This window comes from Hirundo rustica, chromosome 9 (assembly GCF_015227805.2).
Source record: "Hirundo rustica isolate bHirRus1 chromosome 9, bHirRus1.pri.v3, whole genome shotgun sequence".
NCBI classification, from domain to species: domain Eukaryota; kingdom Metazoa; phylum Chordata; class Aves; order Passeriformes; family Hirundinidae; genus Hirundo; species Hirundo rustica.
In genome coordinates, this window is record NC_053458.1 from 30,496,964 (window position 1) to 30,523,979 (window position 27,016).

The window sequence follows — 27,016 nt, forward strand, 5'->3', positions numbered from 1 at the left end:
AACCAAAACAAAACCCAAAAAACTCCTCCCCAAAAATCACAAGTATCTGTCATGTGTGGTTTTCCTTGGAGGTGCCAGGTGGGATGGGGCTCTCTCCCCGTGAGGAGACGGCGTGGAGCTGTGATGTGGGAGCTCTGTGATGCCTCCACACCTTGTTCCAGAGCTGTCTGCCATCAGGAGAGTCCCATGGGGAAAACCAGCAGGCCACAGCCATGTATTCCTGCTGGGATGAGGACTGGGCATTTCCCCCAGAGTGGAAGAAGAGAACATTTTCCATCAGAAGATTTTGGTCGCAGTGGGGACCACAGGTGTCTGCAGGAAGATGTGGCTGTCAGCAAGCTGTCAGTGCTGCTTCGTGCTCACTAAAGAGGGTGAAAATAAAAAGCATCCAGTTCTGGCAAAATGATCCAAATCCAGCAGGTTTGGGGTTGCCCTTACACTCTATATACATATACACATAAATATGTGTGTATATATGTCATATATATGAGTGTGTAAACACGTGTACAGACAGTGATACATATTAAATATGGCCTTGGGGGATTTGGAGGTCTTCTGGGGCTTTGGGGTCCATGACTTCTCCTGGGACTTATTTTGGAGGTCTGTGACTTCTGGGATTTTGGAGGTCAGTGATTTCATCTGCGGCTTTGGGTTCCGTGACATCTCGTGGGCTTTTGGAAGCCTGGGATTTCCCCTGGGATTTTTGAAGCCCGGGATTTTGGAGGCGCGGGATTTGGGAGTTCCGTATTTCATCCTGGCCGGGCGGGGTGGTTCCCGCACGCCGTTCCCGGCGCAGAAGGACGCCGGGCAGTCCCGCATCCCTCCCGCCACCGCAGTTCTCCCGGTTTCCCGGGGATGGGGGGGAAAACGGGGCCAGAGGAGGCAGGGGGAGGCGGGGGCCCGCGGAGACCGAGCCGCGCCGAGCCGCGCCGCACGGGGAGGCGCCGGTGCGCGGTCCCCGCCCCTGGCCGCCGCCTCCCGCCCGGCGCCGGGAGCGCGGCGCGGGGCTCCAAGATGGCTTTGGCCGGGCTGTGCTCGCTGCTGGCCGGCTGCTGCCTGGCCGCGGGCAGCGGCCCCGCCGAGGCGGCGGCGGAGGCGGCGGCCAAGGAGCTGGAGTGCAAGCTGAAGAGCATCACGGTGTCGGCGCTGCCCTTCCTGCGGGAGAACGACCTCAGCATCATGCACGGCCCCTCGGCCGCCGAGCCCAAGCTGCTCTTCTCGGTCCGCAACGATTTCCCCGGCGAGATGGTGGTGGTGGATGACCTGGAGAACACGGAGCTGCCCTACTTCGTGCTGGGTGAGCCTGCGGGAGCGCGGCGGGGCCCCGAGCATCCCCGGGCGGCGGGGCCCCGAGCATCCCCGGGCGGCCGGGCTCCTCCCTGCCGCACCGGCGGGCGGGGGCCCTGCGGCGGCCCGGCCCCGGGCCCGGTACAGCCCGCTGCAGCGTCTCAGCGCCGGTGCCGCGTCGCCCAGCGCAGCAGCGCGGCTGGAGATGCTGCGGGCCCGGCGCGCTCGATGCGCGCCCAGGTTGTCACCCGCGGGGCTCGTCCCCGCCTCGATCCGTGGCCAGCGGCGGCTTGTGCTGGCAGGAGGCCCGCGGTGTGCTTCCCAGCGTGCCCGGCTGGAGGTGAGGGCTTCTGCTTTGTCTGCCCCTGAGCAGAGAGTCACCTTCCCTGCAGCCCGATGGAAAAATACTCCGCTGCCCAGTATACCCCATCCTGCCTGTGTGCGCTGCCTCCGGCGCTTCTGCCCCCAGGTTTTAGGCTCTGGCCTATTCACATGGTCTGGGTGGTTCCCACCTGCCTTTCATCCGCTGGATGAGGCTTATCTGCCCTTATCTCACGGGCTCCTTAAGTTTTCTTCCACCAACAAAAAGCCAGCAATTTGCTCCTTTGTTTATGCGGAGCGAGGCCTCCAGCTCTGGTATGCAGGGACCCGCTTCCCTCCTCACCCCCGGGAACGAGTCCCTGAGGTGTTTCATTTTTGGTGACATTGCTGCAGAACGTCAGTTCCTTGCCCGCACAGAACATCCTGCCCCGGGCAAATGCCACCATCGCTTTCCTAGCAGCCCCAGGGCAGCCCCTGCAAGCCTTCTCCGTCTGTTGCTTCTCCTGCCGCGCCTTGGGTGTCCCGTGAAGTTTTCCAAATGCCACCCTCGTTTGGATGTTGGCCCGCAAATGAGGTACCGGTGTGCCGCTGGACGCGGCGTCGCCCCGCTGTACCACCCTTGTGCACAGCGGTGACCCCGCACTGGGGTTTTTCCCAGCAGTTCATCACTTCCGCGGCCTGTGGGCCCCTCCACGTGCTGAAACCCCCCGGCCCTGCTTGCTGGGTGGGCTCGGGGCAGCCCCGGCCGCTGTGTGCGCATCCCCCTTCTCCCGGGCGAGGGGCAGAGGCGGGCGTGGGGCTGCTGGCGCCGCGGGGAGGGGATGTGGGGGCAGGCAGGGCTGTGGTGCCGGAGTCCGGGGCTGTGTGGGGAGGGCGGCGGGCTGCGGGCCGCCCCTGGGTCCCGCTCCAAGCGCTGTGCTGCGGGATGCTGCGGCGGAGGCCCGAGAGCGTTGCCGTGGCAACAAGGCAGCGGCGCTGCGGATGCGGGGGACGCGGGCACGGCCGCCGGCCCCGCGCCGTGATGCCCCGAGGGACACCCGAGCGCTCGTCCCCTGGCCCCCTCGGACCCCATCCCGTGCGGCCAGACCCCGCCGGGCCCCGGGTGCTGCCAGCAGGGAGTGGCTGCGTGGCATCGGGAGGAGGCTCCTGGGCGTGACCCCAGCCCCTACTGTGGCGTTTTCCTCAGGGATTTCTCGGATCCATGAGGTACCACCGCGCGCTGGACAGCGCAGGAAAGAAGCTGCCCGGCCTGGCGGACCCGCTGCGCCGGTGATGCCTGGCAGGGGTTTGCTTTTGCCTCCACTCCCTGCTGCCAGGCAAATACGAGGATGGCGAGCCCTGTGCCAGCGCACCCTGGTGTCCTGGTGCTGGCCAGGCTCTCTGGGGCATTGCTGCTTGGGACATTGATCCCCCAAAAACATGACCGTGCACGGTGCTGTGCCAGCCCCCAGCATGCAGGGGTTTGGGCTGTGGAGTCACAGAGGTGATCCCAGGCCAAGTCTTCCTGCCCGGAATGCTGGGGCTGGGCTGGCAAGAGGGGGCACCTTGTGGGTGCCAAGCCCCCTGTTTGCCAGGCACCTTGGGGGCCCCTCTTTGGCTTGGTGACTTCTGGGAAATGCCGTGTTACATCTTCCTCTCTCCTGTGAGACAAGGGCTTGCCCTGAAGCTGGCATGGCCACTTTGCCATCCGTGGATGTTACTATTTTGTGCTGTTTTACCATGTGGGGGGTGTTGTTTTTATTATTATAATTTTTATTGTTATTATTGCTGTTATTGCTACTGCTGCTACTGCCACTATTCGCCTGGACACTGCTTTTGCATGGCAGAAGCTCTGAAATACACAGAAGTCTTGCAAGACCCAGATTTGGCAACTCAGAGGCTGCAGCCTCTGGGGATCTGGAGGTTCCCCAGCCCAAAAACCCAAGAATGCTGTCACTGCACACTTGCTGGGGACATGGCTGTGTCAGGTTGATGCCTGGAACTGGTGTGAGTGGCTGTTGGTGTTTTCACAAGCCCTTGTGCAGGGACTTGGAGGGTGTGTTTGAGCATCTTTCCAGAAATGCGGCTTCACACAGTGCTGCTTGCACCATCCCTGGCAAACTCCAGACCCATTAATTGAATGTATAATAAATAATATTTTGGAGTGTGGGATATCCCCACACTCCTGCTGAGCCTGGTCTGGTTCAGTGCCTGAACCAGGGGGAGCTGGGCCACTGCTTCTTCTGCTTTGGTGGTTTCCAGGGCTGGTGCACAGGGAAGGAGGTCCCAAGGGAAGGTGAGCTACCACCCTGACTGACAGGCTTGGGCCAGACCCAGGTGCTGCCCCTGATCAGAAAGGGCCTGGGACTGGGCTGGAAGCACCATGAAGTACTTCGGAAGTTCATGGAAGTGGCACCTTGGCTCTGCCATGTGGGCTCTTAATCAGCTCCCTTGGGGGAGGGGGGAAGTTCTCTCCATGCCTCAGTTTCCCCTCAGAGAGGGTGTGAGCATGCAGGTTGGTGGCCACAGCAGGGGGATGAGTGACGGGAGCAGCTGGGAGGGGGTCTGGATCGGGGAGCCCAAGGATGGTGTGGTATCATCCGCCTCTGGTCCTGGTGTCCTCCTCAAATTCCTCCTAAATAATTGAGGGGCTTTTGAGCTTGGCTAGCTCTGATGGACACTGGCATGTGTGGCTCCCCTGCCTTGGTGACACCTGCTTGCCACAGTGGCCAAACCAGGCATCCCAAGGACGGATGTGTGGATTTTTCTCCTGGCTGAGGATGTGCTGGGGTCTTTGGAGAGCCACGCATGAGCAACGTGTGGTGCTTGTTAAAGCTGAAGTGCCAGGGGGAGGTGTTGAACTGGGCATGCCAAAAATGGCTGTGACTCCTGACCCCTGACAACCCCAGTGACATAAATTAGTGATGAGCTTTACATTTATCTTTACACAGGAGGGTGAGGCAGTGCTTGCCGCCTGCTTTCCATGCACCTTTTCCGGCTCTTGCCCTCCCTGCTGTTCCCATCCCTGTGCCAGGGACAGCTGTGGGTGCGCTGGTGCTCAGATCTCCCAAACTCGGGGACCTGGGGTCTGCTCCTCTGCTCCTCCAAAAGCAGATGGGCTGTCTGTGGGGTTATGACTTGTGCTCTAGGATGCTTGGACATGGTTTTCCCCTGCTTTGCAGCTCCTTTTGCTAATGAGTGGAGCGAGTTTTAGTTGTGCCGGCTGCCTTCTTGCGCACGTGCTGCCTCACTGCCTGCGTTTGCTCGGGAGCAGCTCAGGGCTCTCACCAATAAACCCCACAGTGGTTTATGCGCTTATCCCCAAAGGGACTCCACCACCATCTCCCCATTTTACTGCAGGGTCTTCTCCCACCTCCTGAATTTTCGGGAAGTGCCGAGGGTGTGGGAGCCGGGATGGGGCCGCTTGCTGCTCACCGGGCCGCCTGCATTTGGTATCACCTGCTTCCATCCTGCTTCCATCCTGCTTTAAATGGAGCAAACCCTCATTTGGAAGGGTCGCCTTTCATCTCGGTTCGTGCTTGTTGCGTCAGTTGTATTTCTTTCCTGAAGGGAGGAAGCGTTTTGCTGGTCGGTGGCCATTAAGAAATGCTAATTTGCAGCTCAATATTCCCTGTCCGCTCGCCTTCACACCCCCTTCTCCCTCACTGCTTGGCTCGGCAGCATCCAGCCACATTTGATATGTCATTAACTGGATTCACACTCCTGCAGGCTGCTAATTTTTTTGGGCCCTGTCCTTTGCAGGTTATAAAGCAGCATGAGGGGTATTTATGAGCATCCTAGCTTCCCTCAGCCCCTTGGGCTCGACGGAGATTTGTGATGCAATTAAAAACCGCGCCAAAGACGGTGCCTTTGACTCCTTCTCCTTCTCTGTAATGCAGTAAATGTTTGAAAAGTAAAGTCCTGAAATACCTTTTTGGGTGTAAAATCGACTTGAGGAATGAGAAAGCAGAGCTGACGGGCTGAACTCGTGCTTTCTGGGTGCCGGATATTTCAAGATCTTGAAATGCTGGATGGTTTCTTGCATGCTGGTTTTTTTTTTTCCCCCTTGAGTGTGGAGGAGCTGAAGGAGCTGCTTCTCCCTCTCCAGGTTTCCAGCCCGGTTGGTGTGCTCTGAAATAGGGCAGTGCAGCCCCTCATCTCCCCAGTTCCCACTCCCCACTGCCCTCCCGGGAGCCTCGGCAGCGGAGGATGGGAGATGGTTCTTAACTTCAATGACTTTAATAGATTATCATAAACTCCAGCCTTAATACAAGCTGTCATGATTTCAAATTATCTTACTTTTAAATTAAATAGATTCCTTTTTAAATACAAAATCAATTCTAATTTTTTAGAGGGGTGAGATTTTTCAAAGGCACCGATGAGCTGGGCATATTTAACTGCTCTTGAATATCTCCCCAAAATATCTAATCAATTTTTTTTTTTTTTTTTTTTTTGCTAAATCCTAGCTAAGCTCTTTGCTTTACCGCTGGGGGCTCTGGCCCTGACTTCCCTGGGTTAATAACAGGATAGCAGAGGGGGGGCTGCAGGGCTGTGAGGCAGATCAGGGCGGGACGTGGCCGCGGCTAATCGGGGTGACGGCCACCGGAGCTCCCGCCCACCTCGGCTCTGGCCAGATGTGGCACCCGTCAGCTCTCATCCTCGTCCTACACATCTGGGACTGGAGATGCTGGACTGCTGGAGATGTGTCCTCCCACTCTGTCCTCTAGCCCCAGCTCCTAAAAGGCCCTGGAGGAGGGACTCAGGAGCCAAGGGGCTGCAGGGTTGCATTATCCCATACTTTTTTCCAGTTCCATCCTGTTGGGCGTTGTTCCGCTCACCTGGATCTGGATGCTGGATGTAGCTCCCAAAGCTGTTGGCACACAGAGCAGCTCTTTTGTCCCAGCTCTCCATGGTGGGAAGCAGTTCTTGGGGTGTTGTGGTGCCTTTCCCTGGCTTAATTCCCAGGGGCATCACCATCTCATGAGAGCAGAGCCTGGCAGAGGGCTGCAGCGGGGCTGGCTCCACCATGGGGCCCACAGCCTGAACCTTGCACCTGGGAATAGGTGTAATGGTGAAATAATGAAGCAAATATTAAGAAATTCTAAAGTACCTAGAGAATAACCAAGTTAAATTATACCAGGGGAGCTCAATTGCCTTGCTTAGATTGATTGAATTACTAAATGAGCCTGACTAATGGAATGGAGTGGATATATCGGACTTTTACTCGAGATCCTGAAATAATTTCTCTAATAAGATTGTGAGCCATTAATTGAACTTGGCTTTGATCCTGGACACTGTCACATGCTCTGAAACCCGCTGGTGTGATCTGTGCTCTGGCGGGCCTGCGAGGGGACAGCTGCTGTCCTCTTCCAGCCAGGGGATTCGCCTGGGGAGGTCCCAGGAGCTGTGCGGGGGAAGGGAACCCAAAAGAGCCCATCTCAGCTGCCCTGCTGCCCCTTAGCAACACTCATCCTGCAGGGGGATTCCCTGAATTCCTCCCTGCTGCCAGCAGCTGACCTCCTGGCCGGGGTCTGAACCCTGTTCCATGAATTTGAGATGGATGCGTGGGGTGGATGCCTGCTGAAAATCCAGGAGTGCCACGTTCTTGCTACATCCTCCTGGGGTGGTTGCTGCTGGTGGTGGAACATTGCTGTAGCACCCAGAGTGCTGCTGGATGTCTGGTCTGCTGTGTGAGATGTTTGTCCCCAGGGCTTGGGGACCTCCAGAACTTCCAGCGAAGCAGAGAGGGATCTGTCAAGGGGACGCATCCTACCCCAGCGCTGCCCTGGACATGCTCGTCTAATAGCAACATCTAATAGCCCATCTGAAAATTGGGTGAACACTGCTGGTGGGACCCCATTGCAGCCCCTCCTCTTGGTCACACAACGTAACCACATCCCTTTCCCAGCTGGGTCCAGAGCCGGGAGTGAGGTGACCTGCTCAGAGCCACTGAAGCACCGGGGACACCCCATGCCTGGTAACATTCCCTCTTCCAGGCAATGGAGCCCAGCGCCAGCCTCAGCTCTGAGTAGGGGCAGCCCTTAAAACCTCCTGGCGGGGTAGAAAACGCTGCAGGAAAGCTGACAGCATCCCAGGGAGGAGCGGGGCCAAACCGGGGGCGACGGGGGCCCAGGAGGGAGGCACAGTGTGCATGTCCCCATCCTCACGGACACCTTGTCCCCTGCTGTGCCCATTGCACACCCCCTCTCCTGCTGGGCACGGACGTTTTGTGACACGGGGGATATACAGGGCCTCTTGTATATATATTTTTTTTCTCCTTAACCAAGGGGGAAAAAAAAGTAAGAAATAAGGATTCTGTCTCTGGGAACCCGTTGCCACAGCAACCGCGCATCCAGCTGGCTCCAGCGGCAGCGGGGCTGGGAGGGGATCTCGCTGACCCAGAAATCTGGGGGGGGTGTGGGATGTGGGGCTGCTTGGCCTTTCCAGGGGATGTCAGGGTCTGGCAGGGCAGGCAGGGAACCAGCACTCAGCCAAGGGGGCTGTGGGGCTCTTGGCCCCCTCTTCTGTCTCCCTTCCTGAATGTCTCAAGCCACGTCCAGGCAGGGAAGCTCAGGCTTGGTCCTGTTCCTGCCCTGAGACCTGTCCCAGTTTTGGGGCTGGGCTGCCCCTGTGGGCACTCCTCAAACACCCCCAGACTTTTCTGGAAGGTTTTACACCCCTGGAATTGGCTGTGGTTCCACTGCTGGAGGAGATCCTTGGGCAGCCATACGGATGCCCTGATGCTGCTGTCTCACCTCTGCTCCCCTCTCCATGTGCCAGTGGCATTTGCTCCCGGGCTGCATCCCATATTTTATTTTGTTTTATTATTTTATTTTATTTTATTTTATTTTATTTTATTTTATTTTATAATTCATTTAATTTCATTTCATTTAATTTATTTTTATTTTATATTTTATTTTATTTTATTTTACTTTACTTTACTTTATGCTCTTCTATGCTATTCTATTTTCTTTCATTCTGTTTGATTTTATATTCTGTTCTGTTTTATTTTTTTTCACGGTCTCTCAGCCAGCTAAACGGAGACTGAAATCATCTCTCCTGGAGCCTTGCTGCAGAGCAGTCCTTCAAATGAAGGAATTTTTGCCTGGTGGGATCACGGCAGTGCCTGGATGATGACAGCTCTGTCATTTAAGACTGGTTGTCCTTTTACTGCCAAATTGCTGGGCTCTGGCATCTCTGCAGCTGTGGCCGGTGGCTCACCCCAAGCAGCAGCTGGGGGAATTTGTTTAGGTAAGGGAACATTTTTGATTGCCAGGTTCTGGCTGTCCCACTGCAGCTTTTTGCAGAGAAATCACACAGAGGAGAGCGTGCCCCGCTCCCGTGGGCTGTGTCGGTATTGCTGACCCCGTTTTCCTGCCCTGGGATGGGTGCTCACCCGGTGCTGGGCTCCTTGGAGCCTGGTGTGGGATGTGGTTAAGCTGACCCCACACTTTGCTTTGCTTTGCTTTGCTCTGGGGTCTCGTTTGCTGGTGATGGGCTGAGGAAGGGGTCTGAGCCCCTTCCCTCTGTGGTTCCTGCCTGCAGAGCCTGAGATCCGCTGGGAAGTGGGCAGGGACTTTCTTAAACATTCATAATCAAAGGGAAGTAAGGGATCCTTGAGGGACCCTCCAGCTGGTGGTGGCTCAGGGTCACAGAAGTTTGGGGTCTGCAGCCCCGATGCGAGAGGGAACACAGCCTCTCTTCCGTTCAGCTCTGAGGAGTCTCGATAATTAGGGTGACTAACGAGCATAGCAGAGCAAGCAGCTTGGGAGATGCAGAAAGCTGGCTTTGCTCCTGCAGGGAGCTGATCCAGCTGAAAACTGTCCTGGTGGAGGAAAGAAATTGGAGAATCCCAGAACTGTAGAATGGTTTGGGTTGGAAGGGACCTTAACGCTCCTCTCCTTCCACCCTCTGCCATGGGCAGGGACACCTTCCACTGTCCCAGGCTGCTCCCAGCCCCATCCAGCCTGGCCTTGGGCACTGCCAGGGATCCAGGGGCAGCCACAGCTTCTCTGGGCACCCTGTGCCAGGGCCTGCCCACCCTCACGGGGAAGGATTTCTTCCTAAGGGTAGGACAAAGGGCAGGAGAAGGTGGCAGAAGGTGGCAGTGCTCTTAGTTGGACATGTCACATCTGCCTGGCCCGGTGAGGGCTATATTACCCTGTGAGTGCTTCCCAAATGAGGTCAGTGGTCCAAGGAAAACCACAGCCTGTTTGGCAGAGCCCTTTGGGATGGAGGCCTGCCTGCTGTGCACAGGCAGGATGTCCACCTTGCTTTTTGGGAGCGGCGCCTGCTTTTCCTCCCTCCTGCACCCCTGCCCTCCTCCCCTGCCAAAACACCCCAGCTGCCATGTCACCGTCACAACACCGTGGCTGCCTGGGAAGGCAGATATTGGCAACCCCGAAATATCCCCGGGACAGGCTCTTGTGTGATGGGAGACAGTTACCATGGAAACCTCCTTCAAATTAAAAAAAAAAAAAGAAAAAAACCCCGAAATTTAAAGCAGCCCTCGTAGCTCAGAGGAACTGTAGGCCTTATTATGGGTTTTAGCAACCCCCCCTTTTCTTTTATTTGCTCCAACTAAAAGCTCCAGGAGACAAGGCAATTAATTTGGCATCCCAAGGGGAGTGAGAGAGCGAGGGTACGGTGCTGGGAACCAGATTCCCGGGCTGGCAGGCACCCGGAACTTCCCGGTGCTGGCGCCCCGCAGCCACCGAACGCCCTCCTCTGACGGGGTTCCTCCAACACACAGGAAGAAGCAGGGTAGTTTTTCAGAAGAGGTGGCTTGATGGGTTAAAAGACCCTTTCTAGCTGCGTGCATGGGGTGTTTGGGAGGGGCTGGGGCGAGTGGAGGGCTCGGGGCGCTGCAGGAGGGGTGAGGATTTGGGAAAGCACCGCAGGTGCTGCAGCGTGGGGATGGGCGGCTCAGCATGGGTCGTGGGTGAGCTTGTCCTTCCCTGGGCGGCAGGAGGAGGCAGGAGGAGGCAGGAGGAGGCCTTTCTCCTGCAGGAGGGACGGCAGCACGGCAGGGAGGCTGCTGTGTGGATCGGGCGAGCTGGCTGGCTTTGGTAGGGAAGGGGGATGCTTGGCAGGGGGGACATCCCACTCCCAGGTTTTCTTGCCAGCCTCTGCTGTGCAGCAGTGGCCACAGGGTCTGTAAATTGCTGCTGTGCTCTCGGCCCGTTTGCTCCCCTAATGATGTCCCCAGTGTCTGCAGCCTCTGGGAAATCTCCTGTTTAGACTGGGGAGGCTGCTGTGCCTCCCACCGCCCTGGGCTGGCCCCAGGCTCCCCTGGGCACTGCTTTCCCAGTGGAGAGCTGTTCTGCCATCCCAGTGCTGCACCTCCCAACCTTTCCTGAATTGCTGAGCCAGAAATAGCTGGGCTCTGTCTTTGGCCTCTTTGGGAGAGCTCTGGAGAGGAGCAGCGAGGGGACTCGAGTCCTGTCATGCTGCCGTGGAGTTTCTGGCTTTCCTGCTGGCCAAGGGGGCAAGCCAGGAGTTTGTCTTTGCAGAGGTGACAGGTATGGCCTGGCAGTCTGGGGGAATTATAAATGTCTCTGCTGGTCCATGAGCCGGGAGCTGCAAGGATCTCATCCCAGCTCATGCCAAGGTGCAGCTTCAGTGGCCTGAGATGTGCGTCCAAGCATCTGCAAGCAAGGCAGTACCTGAAACATCCTTCCAGGGAAAAAGGAGACCAATTTTATTCATTTTTTGGCAGGAGCTGCTGTGTTCTGGGTGTGCCGTGGTCGTGGTGTGCTCAGACTTGGTGGGCAGGAGAAATAGCTCAGCCCCCTCCATGGGGAGCGGTGTCAACCTTGGACTTGGGCTGGCTTCCACAGCTTTTATTGCTGTGTTTCTGCCTTTTTGTGCTTGCAGGGTAAGGCACACCTCTGGTTAAGCCTGGAGGACTCAGCCCCAGCCCCAGCGTGCCCCCTCAGTCCATTCATGCCGCAGCACAAACTGGGAGGAAGAGGTGTCCTGCAGCAGCTGGGGCTGGTGGCTGAGTGGGGGTGTCAGGTTCCTGGGAAGCGGTGCTCATCTCCCACGGGATGGGGGTGGCACGGGCAGCCTGGGAGGGGTCTGACCTCCTTGTAGTTAAAGCTTTAACGTGTTGGGGATGAAAGGCAGTGCGGATGTGAAACCACCGTGCCAGCAATAGTGAAGTGCCAGGGTAGTGGAGGGAGGGCAGGAAAGGAAGGACCGTGAGGAGGGAGGAGAGGCACGGTGCCAGGAGGCGGCAAACAGCTGCAGGACCACACAGAAGCCAAGGGGCATTAGGAGGGGTGGTGGCAGAGCCACTCCCTGTGGGTGTGAGCCACAGCATCTGGGGAGGCTTCTTGGAGCCGTTGCACACAGAGCCCAGTGGAGTGACCTTTGGAGTGAATCACAGCAGGAATTAATGGCTGGTGTCGCACCAGGTGGCAGCGTCCAGATCCTGGGAGCAGCACTGCAAGAGACATGGCCGTGCAGTCAGTGGGTTTCTGGCCAAGGAAGGGAGGAGATGCCAGGAGGAAACTGCAGGAGGAAGTGGCAGGCTGGCCTGTTGAGCCCTGGACTCGGCAGCAGCCAGAACTGGCAGGGTTAAGGCAAAGATGTTGTTGTAAATGCAGGAGTTTGAGTTACTGGTGCTCGGAGTCCAGCAGGGCTCTTCGCTCTTGAGATACTGAAAACACAGCTGACTCCTTGCCTTGATTTGATTTTCTTTGCTGCTTGTTGCTGAAATGGGCTCCTGCTTCCCTGATGCAGGAGTAAGAGACAGCAGCCCCTCTCTCAGAAGTTCCCTGGTCATGATCACGGGCGTGCTGTCCTGGCTGGGGCAGCTCTTCTGTGCTTGGCTGGGCTGAAGCACCCCAGCTCCATCCCCTTTTTTCTGGCCATCTCCAATTTCAGCACTGGACAAGAGAATCTAGTAGCTTTTCCTCCCTTTTCTTTCCCACACAAGTACAAGGGAGCTTTCTGCCTGTGGTTGTCACGTTGGGATTCCCACTTCCCTGCCGAGGCTGCGAGCCCTGCCTGAAAAGAGCGGCAGGTAAACAGAGGTGGGGCCGTGCTGCCGTGTGAGGGCACTGAAGATGATGGGTGCTGGAACCCAGGAGCAGTGTTACATAATTCGGACTGCAATGCAGAAGCTCTTCCTTAATTTTTAATTATCCAGCTGCCGCACGTACGTGGCGCTCGGCTCGGGATGCGAAGCTGGCCCGTGCGCACGTGTGAGGGGCCTTGGCTGGTGAAGGTGACAGGAAAGCCTTCCCTCGTGCTCCTGAGCCTGCTGGCACGGCAGGGAGGCGTGAATGCCCGTGGCACCCAGCTGGGCTGGGTGGTGGTGGCTGGAGAGGGTGCTCTGCACACATCCTGGGGACTCGGGGATGTCCCGCTGGGACATCGGGACAGGGGGAGAGAGTTTGTGGGCAGCTCTCCAAAGCCCTTTGAGGTTTCTCTGGTGTTGCAGAAGTGGAAGTGGAAAATTCTCCATGGCCATTTTGCATCCAGATTTCCTGTAGAGCCCCAGCGGCCTCCCAGGGTGGGTTTGTTGGGATGTGGGAGGAGCTGCAAAGGAGCTGTTGCAGACCCTCCGCTGTGAAGCACCGTTTCTTCCCCTCCCTGTTCCTCTCCCTCTTTCAAGTCCCCACTCTGCACCTTCTGCCCTTCCTACAAAGGCAGCGGCCTCCGAGCAGCTTAGGCTTCAAAGTTCCCAAAATAACAAAGGTGAAAATAAATTTAAAAAAAAAAAATTAAAAAAAAAGTTGCTAAAAGATCAAGTCAGTGCCCCACTTGCACCTGGGCTCAGAGTTTCAAAGCAGCTGCAAAGAACCCCCCACGATGTCCGTGGTTTCTCAGTGTTTGTGGTCCTGTCTTCACCCTCCTGCAGTCACAGGAGGTTTCGTAGCAGCCAGGATGAGGCTGCAGGTGACTGGAAGGGGCGGAGGGTCCTGCTGCTTTTCTTGCCGGTGGGGCGATTGCAGAGAGTCTCCTGTGGAGGGGAGGTCGTGGGGATGGGCAGAGCCCTGTGGGTGAGGGGGGTGCCTCAGGGCTGTGCCCTGTCCCCTGGCCAGGCAGGTGGGCAGACAGCTCCTCTGTGCCCAGCGTGTGCTCTGTGCCTCTGCTGGCTCCGCTGATTTATACAGATCATCAATATGACAATTATATACACCTGCAAATTTAATTACCTCCATTTTCATCAGGCGGCGACAGATTTATGCCTCTATTCAGTTCCTGTAAATCTCCAAGAAGCTTGACTAGACCCAAAAGTCTTCTCATTGATCACTGTGCACTGGCTGGTCTCCGGCGGTCTTGACAAGCTCTTCTTTCAAGAGTGATGAATTTGAGATGCACAGTTAACTTTTTCCTCTTCTACATCTTTCTTCCTTCTTTTTTTTTTTCCTTTTCATTCTGCTCTTCCCATCTTTCAAAGCCTCCCCACAAACTTGAAAATGGAGCTTGGAATCATGTAAGAGCCCCTAAGCACCAGAGGGTTTACAATGTTAGGCTGCAGCTGGCAGCAGCCCATTCCTGCCATCTCCATCCCTTTCCCTGAGACCAGCATTGCTCCCTCCAGGGCCGGGGGGAGGAAGAGGAGAATCGCCTCCTGGAGAAGCCCTTGGCCTAGCTGTGGATAGGAGAGCAGACAAGGTTATTTTGTTCCCGTTTCACTCCCTGGGAGGGCTATCCCATGTCTCAGAAAACCAACAGGTCGTGCCTCTCCCCCCAGGGAGATGAGGCACAAGTAGCTGTGTTTGTTCCCCGTGCTGAGCACAGAAATGCCGAGATAACATCTGATTTGCCTGACCTGTCAGCCTTGGCACAAGGAGTACCTACACAGATGAGTGTGTAGGAGTGAGCTGAGGCTCACCCTTGAGGTGCAGCCCGTGTCATCACTGAGAGCATCCCCGCCACGGCCCCGCTGGTCCCACCACTGCTGCCTGACCTCCCCTGTATACGACATGCTCTGATGTCTTGCTAAGTGCCTGGCAGATGGGCTGGAGTGGCCAGCCATTTCCTTCCCTGCCAGCCTGTGATGGATATAAATAGTCCTTTGCCTCCCCGTGAAAATTGCTGGCTGGCTTGTGAAGCTGAAGGGGATCTTGGCAAGTGTCTTGGGTCTGTAGGGTCTGACAGCACGGGGGGCTGGGATGTGGAAAGGGGGAGTTTCTGGCCGGGCGCTAAGAGGCTCTGTCACTAGGAGGGGGCTGCCCTGGGCTACTCCAGTGCCTGGGGGAGCAGAGGGTCTCAACCACTCCCAAAGGGACACATGGATGCGGGGTGCATCCTCGAATGGTGGCCTGGGTAGCACAAAGCTGGCTTTGCAGTCACTCCTGAGCCCCAAGAGACTGGGCAGTGTGGGAGTAGTGAGTTGTTGTCCCTTGGTATCTGCAGCCAGCACTGATAATTGAGAAATAAAAAGTTAAAACTGCAGGGTTTTGGTGCTTTCTCTGCTGGCCAGGTCTGTGCTGCAGGGATTTCTCAATCTGGGATATGCCTCTGGGCTCTCTGGCTCAATAGCTGCTGGTGGCTCTGTCTTCCCTGAATTCAGTGCCTTTTGCAGTGCTTTCGTACTTTGTGGTGGATGAAAAAGAACCTTTTGTTGGTTTTTACACGCGAAAATCCTTGCAAAGTGAGAAACGGTGAATAACCTGAATTGCCTTTCCTGCTGCTCCTCAGGCACGATGGTTTTACAGGATTTTATCATGTCCTCACTCTGTTGTTTGATTCCTTTACTGAGGAGTCCTAACACAGTTGGTTTCTCCTCTTCACAAAGCCATTTGCAACATCTCATCTTGCTTGTACCCCTCCTCCGAACCTTCCAGGCTTTGCCTCCTCCGTTTCGAGATGGTTGACCTGAATATCACTTGCAGGATTCCAGATCAGCTTGCTTTCACCAAGGTTGAGTTTCACCTGCCCACTTCCTTGCCCGCTTTCCTCCTTGCACTTCTCAGCTTTAGCTTTGAGAAGACTAAATTTAGCCTTGGTGACCAACTTTGTCATTCGCCTCCTCTTCCAGAGTGTTTCTGAGCAGCCAGGGTCCTGACAAAGATCTCTGAGGGGCTTCTTGGTAACCTCCTTTCTTGGTGAAAACTAAGCCCTTGCTCCTCCCCCACCTGGTGGGCTTCAGGACGACTTTCCTTCTTATCCCAACACCGCTTTGGTTCTTTGGGAAACTTTGAAGTTGGGTTTTGACAAGAACTCTTTTGAGGCGAGTCTGTCAAATTGGATCACCCTTACCTACTGGCTTTCCGTGTTGGGTGACCCGTATTTACTGATGCACCTGCCGGTTCCTCTGACAAAGTGTCTGGGGCACAAGCAGAATTTACTGTCTTTAATTTTCTTGATGCACAAGAGCTCATATGAGAAATTGGGGTTTCCTCTGGAAGGTTTTGCCTCTTGAGTTGCTCGCCCTTTTGGAGCGATAGCAGTGGTGCTGGTGGAGTTCTACAGTTCACAGGTGAGTACCATCTGAGCCGAAGGGTTTGTGCCCTCCTTCCCACTGATTTGCTGGGAGACAATTTAGCCAGGGCAGTAATTTTCCATGGCTGATTGGGAGCTTCTCCATTGTTTGGACTCTTTCCACGCAGACCTGGTTTTCCCTCTGGAAGAGGTGACGTGACAGCGTTGCAGGGTGAGATATCAACTATAGATGCGGTCCTTTCTGGGGTTTTTATATCAGCATGGCATCTTGGAAGTGTATTCACACATTCTCTTTATTTTGCTTTTGCTCCCTGTCGTGAGTGGGCGCTTGGGTTCTTTTGAACATGACCATGTCACCCGAGCGTTGGACCAGGAGGTGGATTCGCCCCTCTTCCCACATTTCCTCTTTAGTTCACAGTTACGGCAAACGGGACCAAAGTGACAAGACAGGAGTGAAAATCAAACACCAGTGAATGTCCCAATCTGCTGGTTGTTTTTTCCCCTGGCTTTAGGTCAAAATTGACAAACGTGATGGAGAAATAACCTTGGAGGGGACGTTGCACAGGTGTGGTTGGGCACGTCCTCGGGCTTGCGGGGAAGAGCGGGGCAGTGGGGGCTGTCACGCCGTAAAGCCAGCAGCTGCAGAGCAAACCCGGTCAGCCCAGGCCCTCTAATGATGAATCAGTGTCCTCTGCTCAAAAACAGTTGTGCAGCTCAGCGTCGCTCCCAGAGCGATGGAGGGTTTGTTGTTAAAGAAAGGGAGGGGTTAGGGCTCTGGCGTATTTGGGACAAAAGTCTCTGTTCAAGACTAAAGCGTGGCTACAGCTTTGAAATGTAACTCCTTGGTGACCTTCCCAAAGGCAAAGGCACCCTGCATTCCAAGGAGACACCTGGTTAGCTGTCAGCCATGCTGTGGCACCTCGTGGCTTCACGTGCACCAGCCTCACGTGCAGGCGGTCGTGGTGGGGTGATCTCTCTGACCTAGCCTGAGAGTGGCTCCAGGGAGATCACCACTGCCTTTTGCTCAAACCTTTGTGTTCGCCCACATCTATGAGTCTTTCGGAGATTTTCCCGCAGTGGCCCTCTCCCATGAAGCCGGTTCCTAACATATCCCGTGAGGTTTAGGTTTGCTGGTATGGGAAAGCTGGATTGTCTTGAAAAGGCAGAATGACCTGCAGAATGAGCTGGTTTTCCTACCTGAGGCCGGAGACAGGAAAAAATGCAAATGAAATATGGGTAGTCAGTGATGAATGTGAATTTTTAAAGCGGGTCCATAAAAACATGAATATTATCCCACAAATGATCTGTCACTAAAACCCTGGAAGTATAAATGAGTTAAGTATCAAGATAAGCGTTTTGACGTCTGAATTGGCAGAAATCAAGGCCTGAGGTCCCAGCAGAGAGAGCGAGTGACTCACGGTGGGAAGGTGTCCTGTGTCACTTCAGGCACTGGAGACCCTCAGAGGAGTGCAAGGCTTGATTTAGCTGGGTTTGAGCCCTCTAAAGGATGTGTGTGGTTTAGGCATGGAGCAAAAGCCTTTGCTAATGGGGAACTTAAATAAAAACGCAGTCATGTTCCAGAAGGAAAATAAGGCAGGTTTAAATGTTAATGAGGAAATACAAGTCCAAGTCAAAACCTGTGCTCGGCTGTATGAGGTGAGTCTGTGGAGACCAGCATTACGGCAGAGTTCATTTGACTTATTGAAGGCATCTATTAGTGCAAAACGCTTCCAAATGGAGAGGAAAATTGTTTTGCTGGGTGTTTTTTTCATCAAAGTGAGTTTTTAAGGAGAGTTGTTCTCCCTGTGTGCCACCATGCCAGGCCTCGATGGGGGGGATGAGGATGTGGGAGTAGATCCGTGTAAGCGCCGGGCTCATGGACCATGGTTTTGATGTTGCACCAGCTCAGGTGCAGAACTGGGCTGTGACAGAGGTGCTGCCTCCCAAAATCAGGACATGCAGTGGTGTTGCGTCCAGAAGGACTGGGTTTGCTTTGTGTGGTACAGCTGTCCCGAGGGAAATGAGGCTGTTTGGGATAATCAAGACCGAAGCAGGTATAAATCCACACACCTCCAGCACCTTCAATCTGTTTAATTTTTGTTCTCTCCTCCAATTGCTCCTGTGGAACCTTTCTCTCCCCGCTCAGATGGTCTGGGAGGGGAGCAGCCACGGCCGTTATGTTGAAAGCATCAGCCGGGGCCTTTGGAGGCTGCTGCTCCTGCAGATATGAAGGACCTGGGCCACGTTTGATGCCAGGTGAATGTGGCACAGCCTAATTAGTGGCCTCCTACTGCTATTAACCTCTGACTCAGACAGGCTATTTTTTAACAGAGGTGCAAGAAGTTAACACTACTGCTAATGGCTTCCTACCCAAGGCCTTAATGAAAGCCGTGCAGGGACCAGGCTTTTCATCAATATCTTTCAAACTTTGAACTTGAAATTATCCTCTCCCCTCACCCTTTTTTTTTTTTTTTTTTAATTATTATTATTATTATTATTATTGGCTTTCTGCCCACTTTTCTGCCTCCCCTGGGACATCCTGGCCCCGCTGTACAAAGTGGTCAGCAGGGTTGGCACCTGCCAGCTCCGTAGCAAAGCTGTCACCCTACAACTTCCAGATAAATCGTCCCATTTGGGATGTTCTACTTGGGTCACCATGGCATCTCCCACTAGGTGGTGAGATGTCTGCTTGGAGGGCAAGACAAAGGGAAAAGTGGAATCCGTTGGACTGGGAGAAGGGAGAGTAAAGAGATGCTATGTTAGGGTGGAAGCTTGGTCTTGCTCTTGTCTCGGTCTTGCTTAAACCAAGCTCCAAGGGAAAGCAGGAAAAATGCAGGAAAGCGTTTATATTGTGTAAATTTCTCAAGCAGAAATGGAGTAGGGTAGAGGCAGCTGACGTGTTGCTAAGACACTCGAGGAGGGGAGGAGAAGATCCAAGGCTGGAGCTCTCTCATCCAGGCACTGCCTCAGGAGCCTTTTTGCCAGGGCAGGAGCAGAGATGGAGGAGCAGCCTTGTCCTGAAGCTTGTAGCCTCCCAGTTCGGGGTGATGGCAATTGATTTCTGGGGTGTTTTCCTTTGTCCCTTGCGCTGCTGACCTGTGTGCAAGGCAGCTGCAGGTTGATGTCGTGATGCCTGGTGAAAGACAGCGCTCGGGCTTTGTGTCTGGATCGTGCGCTTCTAAAACAAGAATCCGTTTTTTATTGAAATGTATTTTTCTTTTAAAAAACAAGCCTGTTTAAATAAAATTGAAATTATGACAACCTATTTTAAGGCTTAAATTTACTATAATCTATTAATCATTTAAATAACTTCCATCAAGGATTTCTTCTCAAATATTAATGAGCTGGAGGGTGCTGCTTTTACAATGATATGTCAGATCAGGGGGAAAACATCTCTAACTCTAGCTTTCTAAATGTCACAATGTCACATACTTAGTATCTATTATTTCCACTCTTTACAATGGAGCAAATGCTGGTATTTACATTTTTTCCAAATGTCAGTATGTAGAGTTCCTGCTGTGCATTAAAGCTCTTGCCTTAATTACTTCTAATTTCACGTTAGCAGGCAGGTGCAGGGAGAGTGTTTTCTTCCATTTGAGCTGGTTCATACGAAGTTGAGAAGCCGTGGGGAGTTGGGAAAGCGGGCAAGCCTGTTTTCCCCTCTCAGTCCATGAATAAAGACCGTGTGGGAGAGGAGGAGATCCGCTGCTTCAAATCCTCCCGGCTCCCAGGACCGGCTTTTCAAAGGGGATCTGTGTCCCTAAACACGCAGCTCAGCAGTTAGAGGGGAATTTCAAAAGTGCTTCTGGCGTCCCGGTGACTTTACCCTCGGTTTTGTTTCCCATCAGCGCCGCGGAGCGCTCGGCATCCCTGTGCTCGGGACACCCCAAGTGCGCTGATCACCGCCAGGAACACGGCTCGTGCTGAGCACAAACAATCTGCCAACTCACTCGCTGTGCCTAATGTTTCTTTTGATTAATCAAATCAGTTTGGGAGGATGAACCTGGTTCCCGATGCAGATTTTGTGCCGCCGCCCCCCCGCCCCCCAACCTCCCCCGGCAGCCAGCTCACTTAAGGCAGCCTAATGAAATTAATTAACAGCAAATTTAAAATGTTGTTTTTCAGCGCTGTAATTGAATTCCAGTTTTCATTTGAAGGCAGCATGAAGCAAGCAAAATAAAGATGATAATTTGCAAAGTGAGACAGGCGATTTCCCATTGCCATCAGTGGGGCAGATACAGGAGGGAAAGCTGTGCCTCAGTGGGAAGCTCATTGTGTTTTTTCTGGTCTTCCCAACAAAATCTGCTCTCTTCATGAAAAACAGCTAACAGGCAAATGGCAGGCTTGAGCCGATGGCTGAGATCAAGGTGGTGTGAGATGGGTGATCAGGTCGATCTGGTCTGAGGGGGAGACAGCGACTAAAACAGTCTCTCCTGGGGAGGGGTACTGCTGTTACCCTGTCTTTGGCTGAGACCCAGCTGTAGGATGTCCCTGAAATTTCGGAGCCAGCCAGGTGAATTAGGTTTGATTTGGCATTTAGTGTGTCGTGTCCCTGTCCTCAGCTGCTCTGCTCTTCCTGCCTGGGTGTCCTCCACTGCCATGACAGCCCAGCTTTGTCCCTCTGCCTCACTGCCCCAGGCTCTGGAATTAAAGGTACTTAGGGAAAATGGGGCTGCTTGGGCAGAAGCTGGAGGTGCCTCTGCCGGTCTCTGGGATGAGTCCTGGGTGGAGAGCTGTAAAAAATGGTTGAAAACTGAAAAGCTCTGAAATCGTGGCCACGTCCATATTTCCCTCTTCACTAAGGATGGTAAATATTTTGTCTGCAATAATTTGTGATGTGGTCCCAATGATCCCATCGTGCTGCTGAGAAGTTGTCCTGTGTCCTGTGTTCCCAGTGTCTGAAGCTGTGTTTAGCACGGAGCGTGTGGGTGAAAGCTGTCCAAATTAGGGCTGGAAGGACACTGCTGGCTTACTGCTGTCAGTAAGTGCTGTCTCCCTGCACTTCAGCTGGATTTTAGGAGAGGCCCACCTTTGGGTTATACCCAGAAATATGGTTTTACTTGCCCTTTGGCCCTTCAGCTTGTGACTCATGTAGGGGCAGCCATGGTGCTGGCAGGAGGGCGTGCATCCCTTTGGTCCCTCCACCCATTTTTTTGGGAAGAGTTGACCATCTCCCACAAACTCTCTGCTCCACATTTCCCCCTTGACCAGCTTTGCTCTTGCAGAGATCTCGGGCAACACGGATGACATCCCGCTGGTGCGCTGGCGGCAGCAGTGGCTGGAGAACGGCACCTTGCTCTTCCACATCCACCACCAAGACGGGGCCCCCAACCTGCCTGGCTTCGACCCCACAGAGGAGCCCCAGACTGAGTCGGCAGAGGAGGAGCTGAGGATCCTGCACATCTCTGTCATGGTATGTGACGGGAAGCCAGCCCCTGTTTAGCTGTCCAGAAGCCTGTGGAAAATACAGTGGCTTTTGGAAAGCCATTTATTTCCCCGTCTGGCTCCAGCTGCCCTAGGATGGGGAGCTGTGCCCGCCTTAGGGGTGGTTAGGGTGCCCTGGGCACCTCTCTGAGTGGTGAATGCTGAGTGCCTTCACAGGCTGCTTTTAACCTCTCCCTTTTTTGCATCACTTTGAAAATACGTTTGCGGGGTGCCTTTGTCCCCGGGGCTTCTGTGCTTTGAAGGTCTCAGCCGCGTTAACCCCGGGTTAATTCACATTGACTCCTCAGGAGCCCTTTGCCCGGTGCATGCTGCCTGCCGCCCTCTGCCCCCATGCACAGCGTGTGTCCAGTGCCACCAGGGAATGTCACCACCTCTTTTAACAGCGTGGCAGCCCCGTGGCCATGGTTTCGTGTGTTGAGGTTGCACAGCAGGACTCCACCCAGCTACACAGAGACAAGGTTTTAAAGGCAGAGAAAGGAGAGATCCGTATGCTGGGGGAAGGTCTGTGGTGTGTTGATTGTTTGTTTTGGTTGTTTTGTTTGGTTGGTTGGTTGGTTTTTGGGGGTTTTTTGTGTTGGAAAAAATTTGAAGAATCCTGCAAGTTTTGTGCCACTGGAAGATAATTAGCCGCAGACAGTGTGTGGCCGAGGCTGCAAACAGGCTGTTCGGTGGTGTCTGCCCTAATAAGAACTTCAATTGCTCTTCCAGATTGCAGCCCAAGGCCAGGTTTCTCCTCCATCATTTGTGCTTGCTTAGTCTGAGGGGAAAAGAAATTGTTTGCAAAGCCACTCCCAAAAGCATCTTGCACCATTATCTCTGTTTTACTGTCCACTCACAGCTGCTCCTAAGAGGGTGCATCGCCTCTGGAGAGGCTGGCCCTGCCCTGGTCTTGGTCTTCTTGGGCACTGCTGCATCCCAAGATCAGGGCAGGAGTGCCTGGATCAAGACTTGTTATCGAGCTGATGAGAAGGATGTCTACAACTCATCGCTGCCATACCAAAATGTGCAGATGCAGATTGAGTCCTCCTCTGCCCTTTTTTCCCCATCGCTCTCAGCTCCGCTCCGACAGCGTCCTTACTCCCTGACAAACGGAGGTTGGCTTTTGTGCCAGGAGTCAGGATCACGTGGAGTTTTCAAGGCTGATTTCCTTTCTTTGCTGCGTGGTTGCCAAGGGAAGAAGTATGAGTGAGGGGTTGTATCCACTGTGACCAAGATCCGCCCGTGGACGGGGCGAGGGGCGCTCCCACACCCATCCAGTGCAGGGCTCCTCACAGCCATCACAGGGATGCTGGACTCGGGGCAGTGAGACAGACGGGGGTTTCTCTGCTCCTGTGGAGGGAAAACGGGGCTGTGAGGCGGTGGTCTGACCCTCTCCAGTAGACAGTGCGTGGGGGAGGCTTCAGTTCTGGCTTTCATCCTCCTCTCAGAGCCTCTTGAAATCTCCAGAGTCCACAGGCTACTTTTCTCGGGGATAATTTGAGCTCTCAGGCTATTGGGGCAGAAGATACTCTGTTTCAATGAAGTAACAAGTCTCTTTTGTGAACCCACAGCCACTGCCTGAAAGGAATGAGCATCCACCACATTCGAGCTCCAGCTTGGTCTCTCCTGTCCACCAGCACAGGCGTGTGGCAGAGCTCGCTGGTGTTTGGGGGGTTTGATGTGCATACAGAGGGCGAAGGAGAGCCAGGAATGCGCTGGAAGTCCTCCTACCTGCTTGTCATGCCATCTGCAGATGGACTTTCTCCAGGCTGATGGAGAGCCATGACAGAGGAGGCCATCTCTGGGGGGATGGGGATAATCCCCGCTTATTTATGGATCACAGGAGCTCATAGGCATTGGAGCACGATACAGAATTAGGCTCCCACTTTGCCACTGAAAATTGTGCACGACTATGCCAGGCGCTTTATACAAAGGCATGTAGTGATGGAATTAGACTGATAACAGAGATTAGATATGGGGAAGAAATTCTTCCCTTTGAGGGTGGTGAGGCTCTAGCACAGGTTGCCCGGAGAAGCTGTGGCTTCCCCATCTCTGGAAGTGTTCGAGGCCAAGCTGGACAGGGCCTGTCCCTGCTTTTGGCAAGGGTGTTGGGATGAGGTGAATTTTAAGGTCCCTACCAATCAAAATCATTGTAGGATTCTGTGATTTCTATGATCCAAGGGCCAGTTTTCAGCCCCAGCAAGATTTTCCGACTTCCTGGCTGTAGGCTCCCAGAAAGATGCCAGCCAGCCCCCTGACTTCTGCAGGACTGCTGGTCTCCTGAACCACTGGAGTTTGTTTCCTTTTTTTGTTTGTTTGTTTTTAAAGAAAGTTGGGAAGGAGGCTGGGAGGGTGCATCACAGCTCCATTATTCTGGAAATGGAAGTGGGTTAAACTGTAATGGCCATTAAACTTCCTTTTCCGGCTGCCTCTCCTGCTTCTCATTCAGTAATTCCCCTAATGTTTTATCCTAATGGAGCAGAATATCACTATTATTTTATTTTCTCAAGATCACCTGTTGCATAGGAAAGAGGAGGGAGACCGGAGGTGTGGATGGACTCTGAGCCCTCGGCTGGCTCCGCATGCTTTTTATTGTTATTATTGTTATTATTGTTATTATTGTTATTATTCTTGGCAGACTGTGCGTAAGGGGCCAGTTTGGGGCTTTCATCTCGCCGCCCTCCATCTGTGTACAGTGACGTCTTGCAGGAGGGTGGTCCTGGGGACAGTGGCAGGATGGCAGGGCCAGGTGCAGTTTTGGGGTGCGTCCCTGTGGGACAGGAGCTTTTTCGGCCTCTCTCCCCAAACACGTTCTCCAAACAACACCTCAGTCCTGTCTCAAGCCTTGATCTCTTGTAATCTGTGCTGGAATTTCTGCTGGATACCCTGGGAAAACCTCCCAAGACTGAGAGTGACAGCACTGAAACCAGTTGGAAATGGGCCAGAAAAAGTTGCCCGTAGGAGCACTTGCCTGGAATAAAGCTGATCTCTGTTTTCAAAGCCAGGAGAGTGAAACAAAACACGCTTTGCTTTAAATGCTGCTTTTTCATGCCTCGGTGGCGGCTTCGAAGCTGGTCCAGCCCCAGGCAGGCTGCAGCCGGGTGCCCTTGGCCTGCACTGGGTGCTCCTGGTGCCAGCAGACTCTTGGTGCTCTGGCTCCCCTCTCCAACTCTGGGCCACCCTGGGGCACGCCCGGGGCGTCTGTGTCCCAGGGGACGGCCGATGCCAGTCCCTGGCTGATCCCTGCTCACCCCTGTGCCCGCAGGGAGGGATGATCGCCCTGCTGCTCTCCATCCTCTGCCTGGTGATGATCCTCTACACGCGCCGGCGCTGGTGCAAGCGGCGCCGCGTGCCGCAGCCCCAGAAGAGCGCCAGCGCCGAGGCGGCCAACGAGATCCACTACATCCCGTCGGTGCTGATCGGGGGCCACGGGCGGGAGAGCCTGCGCAACGCCCGCGTGCAGGGCCACAACTCCAGCGGCACGCTCAGCATCCGCGAGACGCCCATCCTGGACGGCTACGAGTACGACATCACCGACCTGCGGCACCACCTCCAGCGCGAGTGCATGAACGGCGGCGAGGACTTCGCCAGCCAGGTCACCCGCACCCTGGACTCGCTGCAGGGCTGCAATGAGAAGGCCAGCATGGACCTCACACCAGGTGGGCGTGGGCCCAGATGGCGCCTTTCCTCTCGGTTCCTTATCTCCTTTTCTCCGTGTTAGAGCCGGGATTAATACGCGGGAGTCGCGGTTTCGTGTTTGGAAACTCAGTGTTTGTTAATTCTTATCTATAGTACGGTCTCACGAGCCGTGCGCTCTAACTAGCAAGTTTGAAAAATGGAGGTGCCTCCAACTCTTTCCAAGGCTATTTAAGCACTAATCACCCCATAATGAGATGACACCCCTGTTTTTCATACTTTTAACCCCATAATTGCCCACTCAAAGTCCGCAATGCAGACCTTTTTCACCCAATTAGGAAAAAACACCTGAAACCAAGAAGAAGAAGATGAAGAAGGACGTAGACAATGCCTTAAATCCTCCATACTGTCCCATATATATTACTATATACTAAAACCTTGAAATCCAAGTTTCCAGGGTTTCAACACTTTCCAACTTTTCTTCTCCCCACGGTTCCATACATGTGTTTTCCCTGGAGCATCTTCCCTGTTCCTCTGGGTTTTCATTGAGGGTGAGATGTTGGTGGTCCCCTGGAGGCATTTCCATTGCTGGGAGACCTTGCAGCCAGTTGAGAGCAGTCCCTGCTGAGCAGGACATGGCTGGGACAGTGCAGCTTTGTGGTTGAGAACCAGGCTGGGGTTCCCTCCGTGCTATCCCATCATGACCCCCAAACTTCCTTCCTGTACCCCCAGATTTCTGGTGTCTTCTTCAGGTGAGGTTTTTAGTAGTGAATTTTTACTTGCCATCAGCATGATCCAGAGCTGTCTTCTGATCACCAGCAGGGATTCTTTGAGGCTTATAACAAACCTGTTCTTAGTCATATCACTAACCGAGCCGTCCAACTAGAGCCTTCCCAACTGAGACATAGTTTGGGCAGATCGTGGTACGGTGCCTAAAGCTCTCCTGCATATGAAGAAGTGCCCTGAGAGGCTGAGCGTTAAATCTCAGCTTTTGGCTAGTTTGGTGGAGGTGCCAGTCCTCTTCAGGATCTGAGCTGCCTTGAGGGCAGCTCAGCTCATTGGCTTCAGCACCTCCATCACCTCAGGATGATCTGGAGATGGATCCAAGGAAACCTTTCTCCCACCTCCCTCCCTGCTAAAAATCTTTATCCCTGAGATATTTTGCCTTCAATTCTTCCTGCCCAGGGAGCGATAACGCCAAGCTGTCCCTGATGAACAAGTACAAGGACAACATCATTGCCACCAGCCCCGTGGACTCGAACCACCAGCAGGCCACGCTGCTGTCCCACACCTCCAGCAGCCAGCGCAAGCGCATCAACAACAAAGCGCGAGGTAGGGCGGTCCCCGGGGTGCATGGGGTGCCTTGGGCTTCCACCCACCCGCATTCCAGCAACCCACCCTCTCCTGGGATTCAGAAACAGGACCAGAGCTGGGAGAGAGCATGGAAAAGAGGGTTTGGGTGGGGAGAAACAGAAAATGCGGTGCCTGCGAGGATGCAGACGATGTTGGGCTGCTTGGGTACAAAGAGGCAGATGGTGTTTGCCCCAGTAAATGCTACAGGATACTGGCACAGCCACGGGGAGAAGTTGCAAGGTATCCCGTGGCGGGGGGGTCTGGCTGTGTGTGGTGGGAAGGGGAGCAGATGCTGTCCCTGCTGCACCTGGCAGATGGGGCTTCTGGTCTTTAGCGCAGGGCTTTCCCCGAAGGGTGGTGTAGGATGCCAAGGTTGGGGGTGGCACGGTGCCAACCCCTCCGTGACTACACTCAGTGTCCCCTGCAGCTGGCTCAGCATTTCTCAACCCCGAGGGGGACTCAGGGACGGAGGCAGACACCGATCCCCAGCTGACCTTCTACACGGACCCCTCGCGGAGCCGGAGGCGCAGCCGAGGTGGGTGACGAGCCGTGACCCCTCTTGCCTTATTTGCCGTTGCTTCTCTGGGTTTGGAGACCCTGCATTGGCAAAAAA

General features: G+C 54.3%; 1 protein-coding gene across 2 annotated transcripts in view; it reads left to right on the forward strand.

Annotated features, from left to right (window-relative positions):
* The first annotated feature begins 1,014 nt into the window (after positions 1 to 1,014).
* Positions 1,015 to 27,016, forward strand: part of ASTN1 (astrotactin 1) — a 61,729-nt gene continuing 35,727 nt past the window's right edge. For both annotated transcript variants that reach the window (XR_009208120.1, XM_040072714.1), the window contains exons 1-5: positions 1,015 to 1,297; positions 21,216 to 21,403; positions 24,680 to 25,073; positions 26,236 to 26,382; positions 26,831 to 26,938. Coding sequence is in view for 1 of the 2 variants with exons in the window: in XM_040072714.1 (XP_039928648.1) it covers positions 1,015 to 1,297; positions 21,216 to 21,403; positions 24,680 to 25,073; positions 26,236 to 26,382; positions 26,831 to 26,938 (1,120 nt within the window). In the remaining variant the exon portion in view is untranslated. The remainder of the gene's footprint in view (positions 1,298 to 21,215; positions 21,404 to 24,679; positions 25,074 to 26,235; positions 26,383 to 26,830; positions 26,939 to 27,016) is intronic.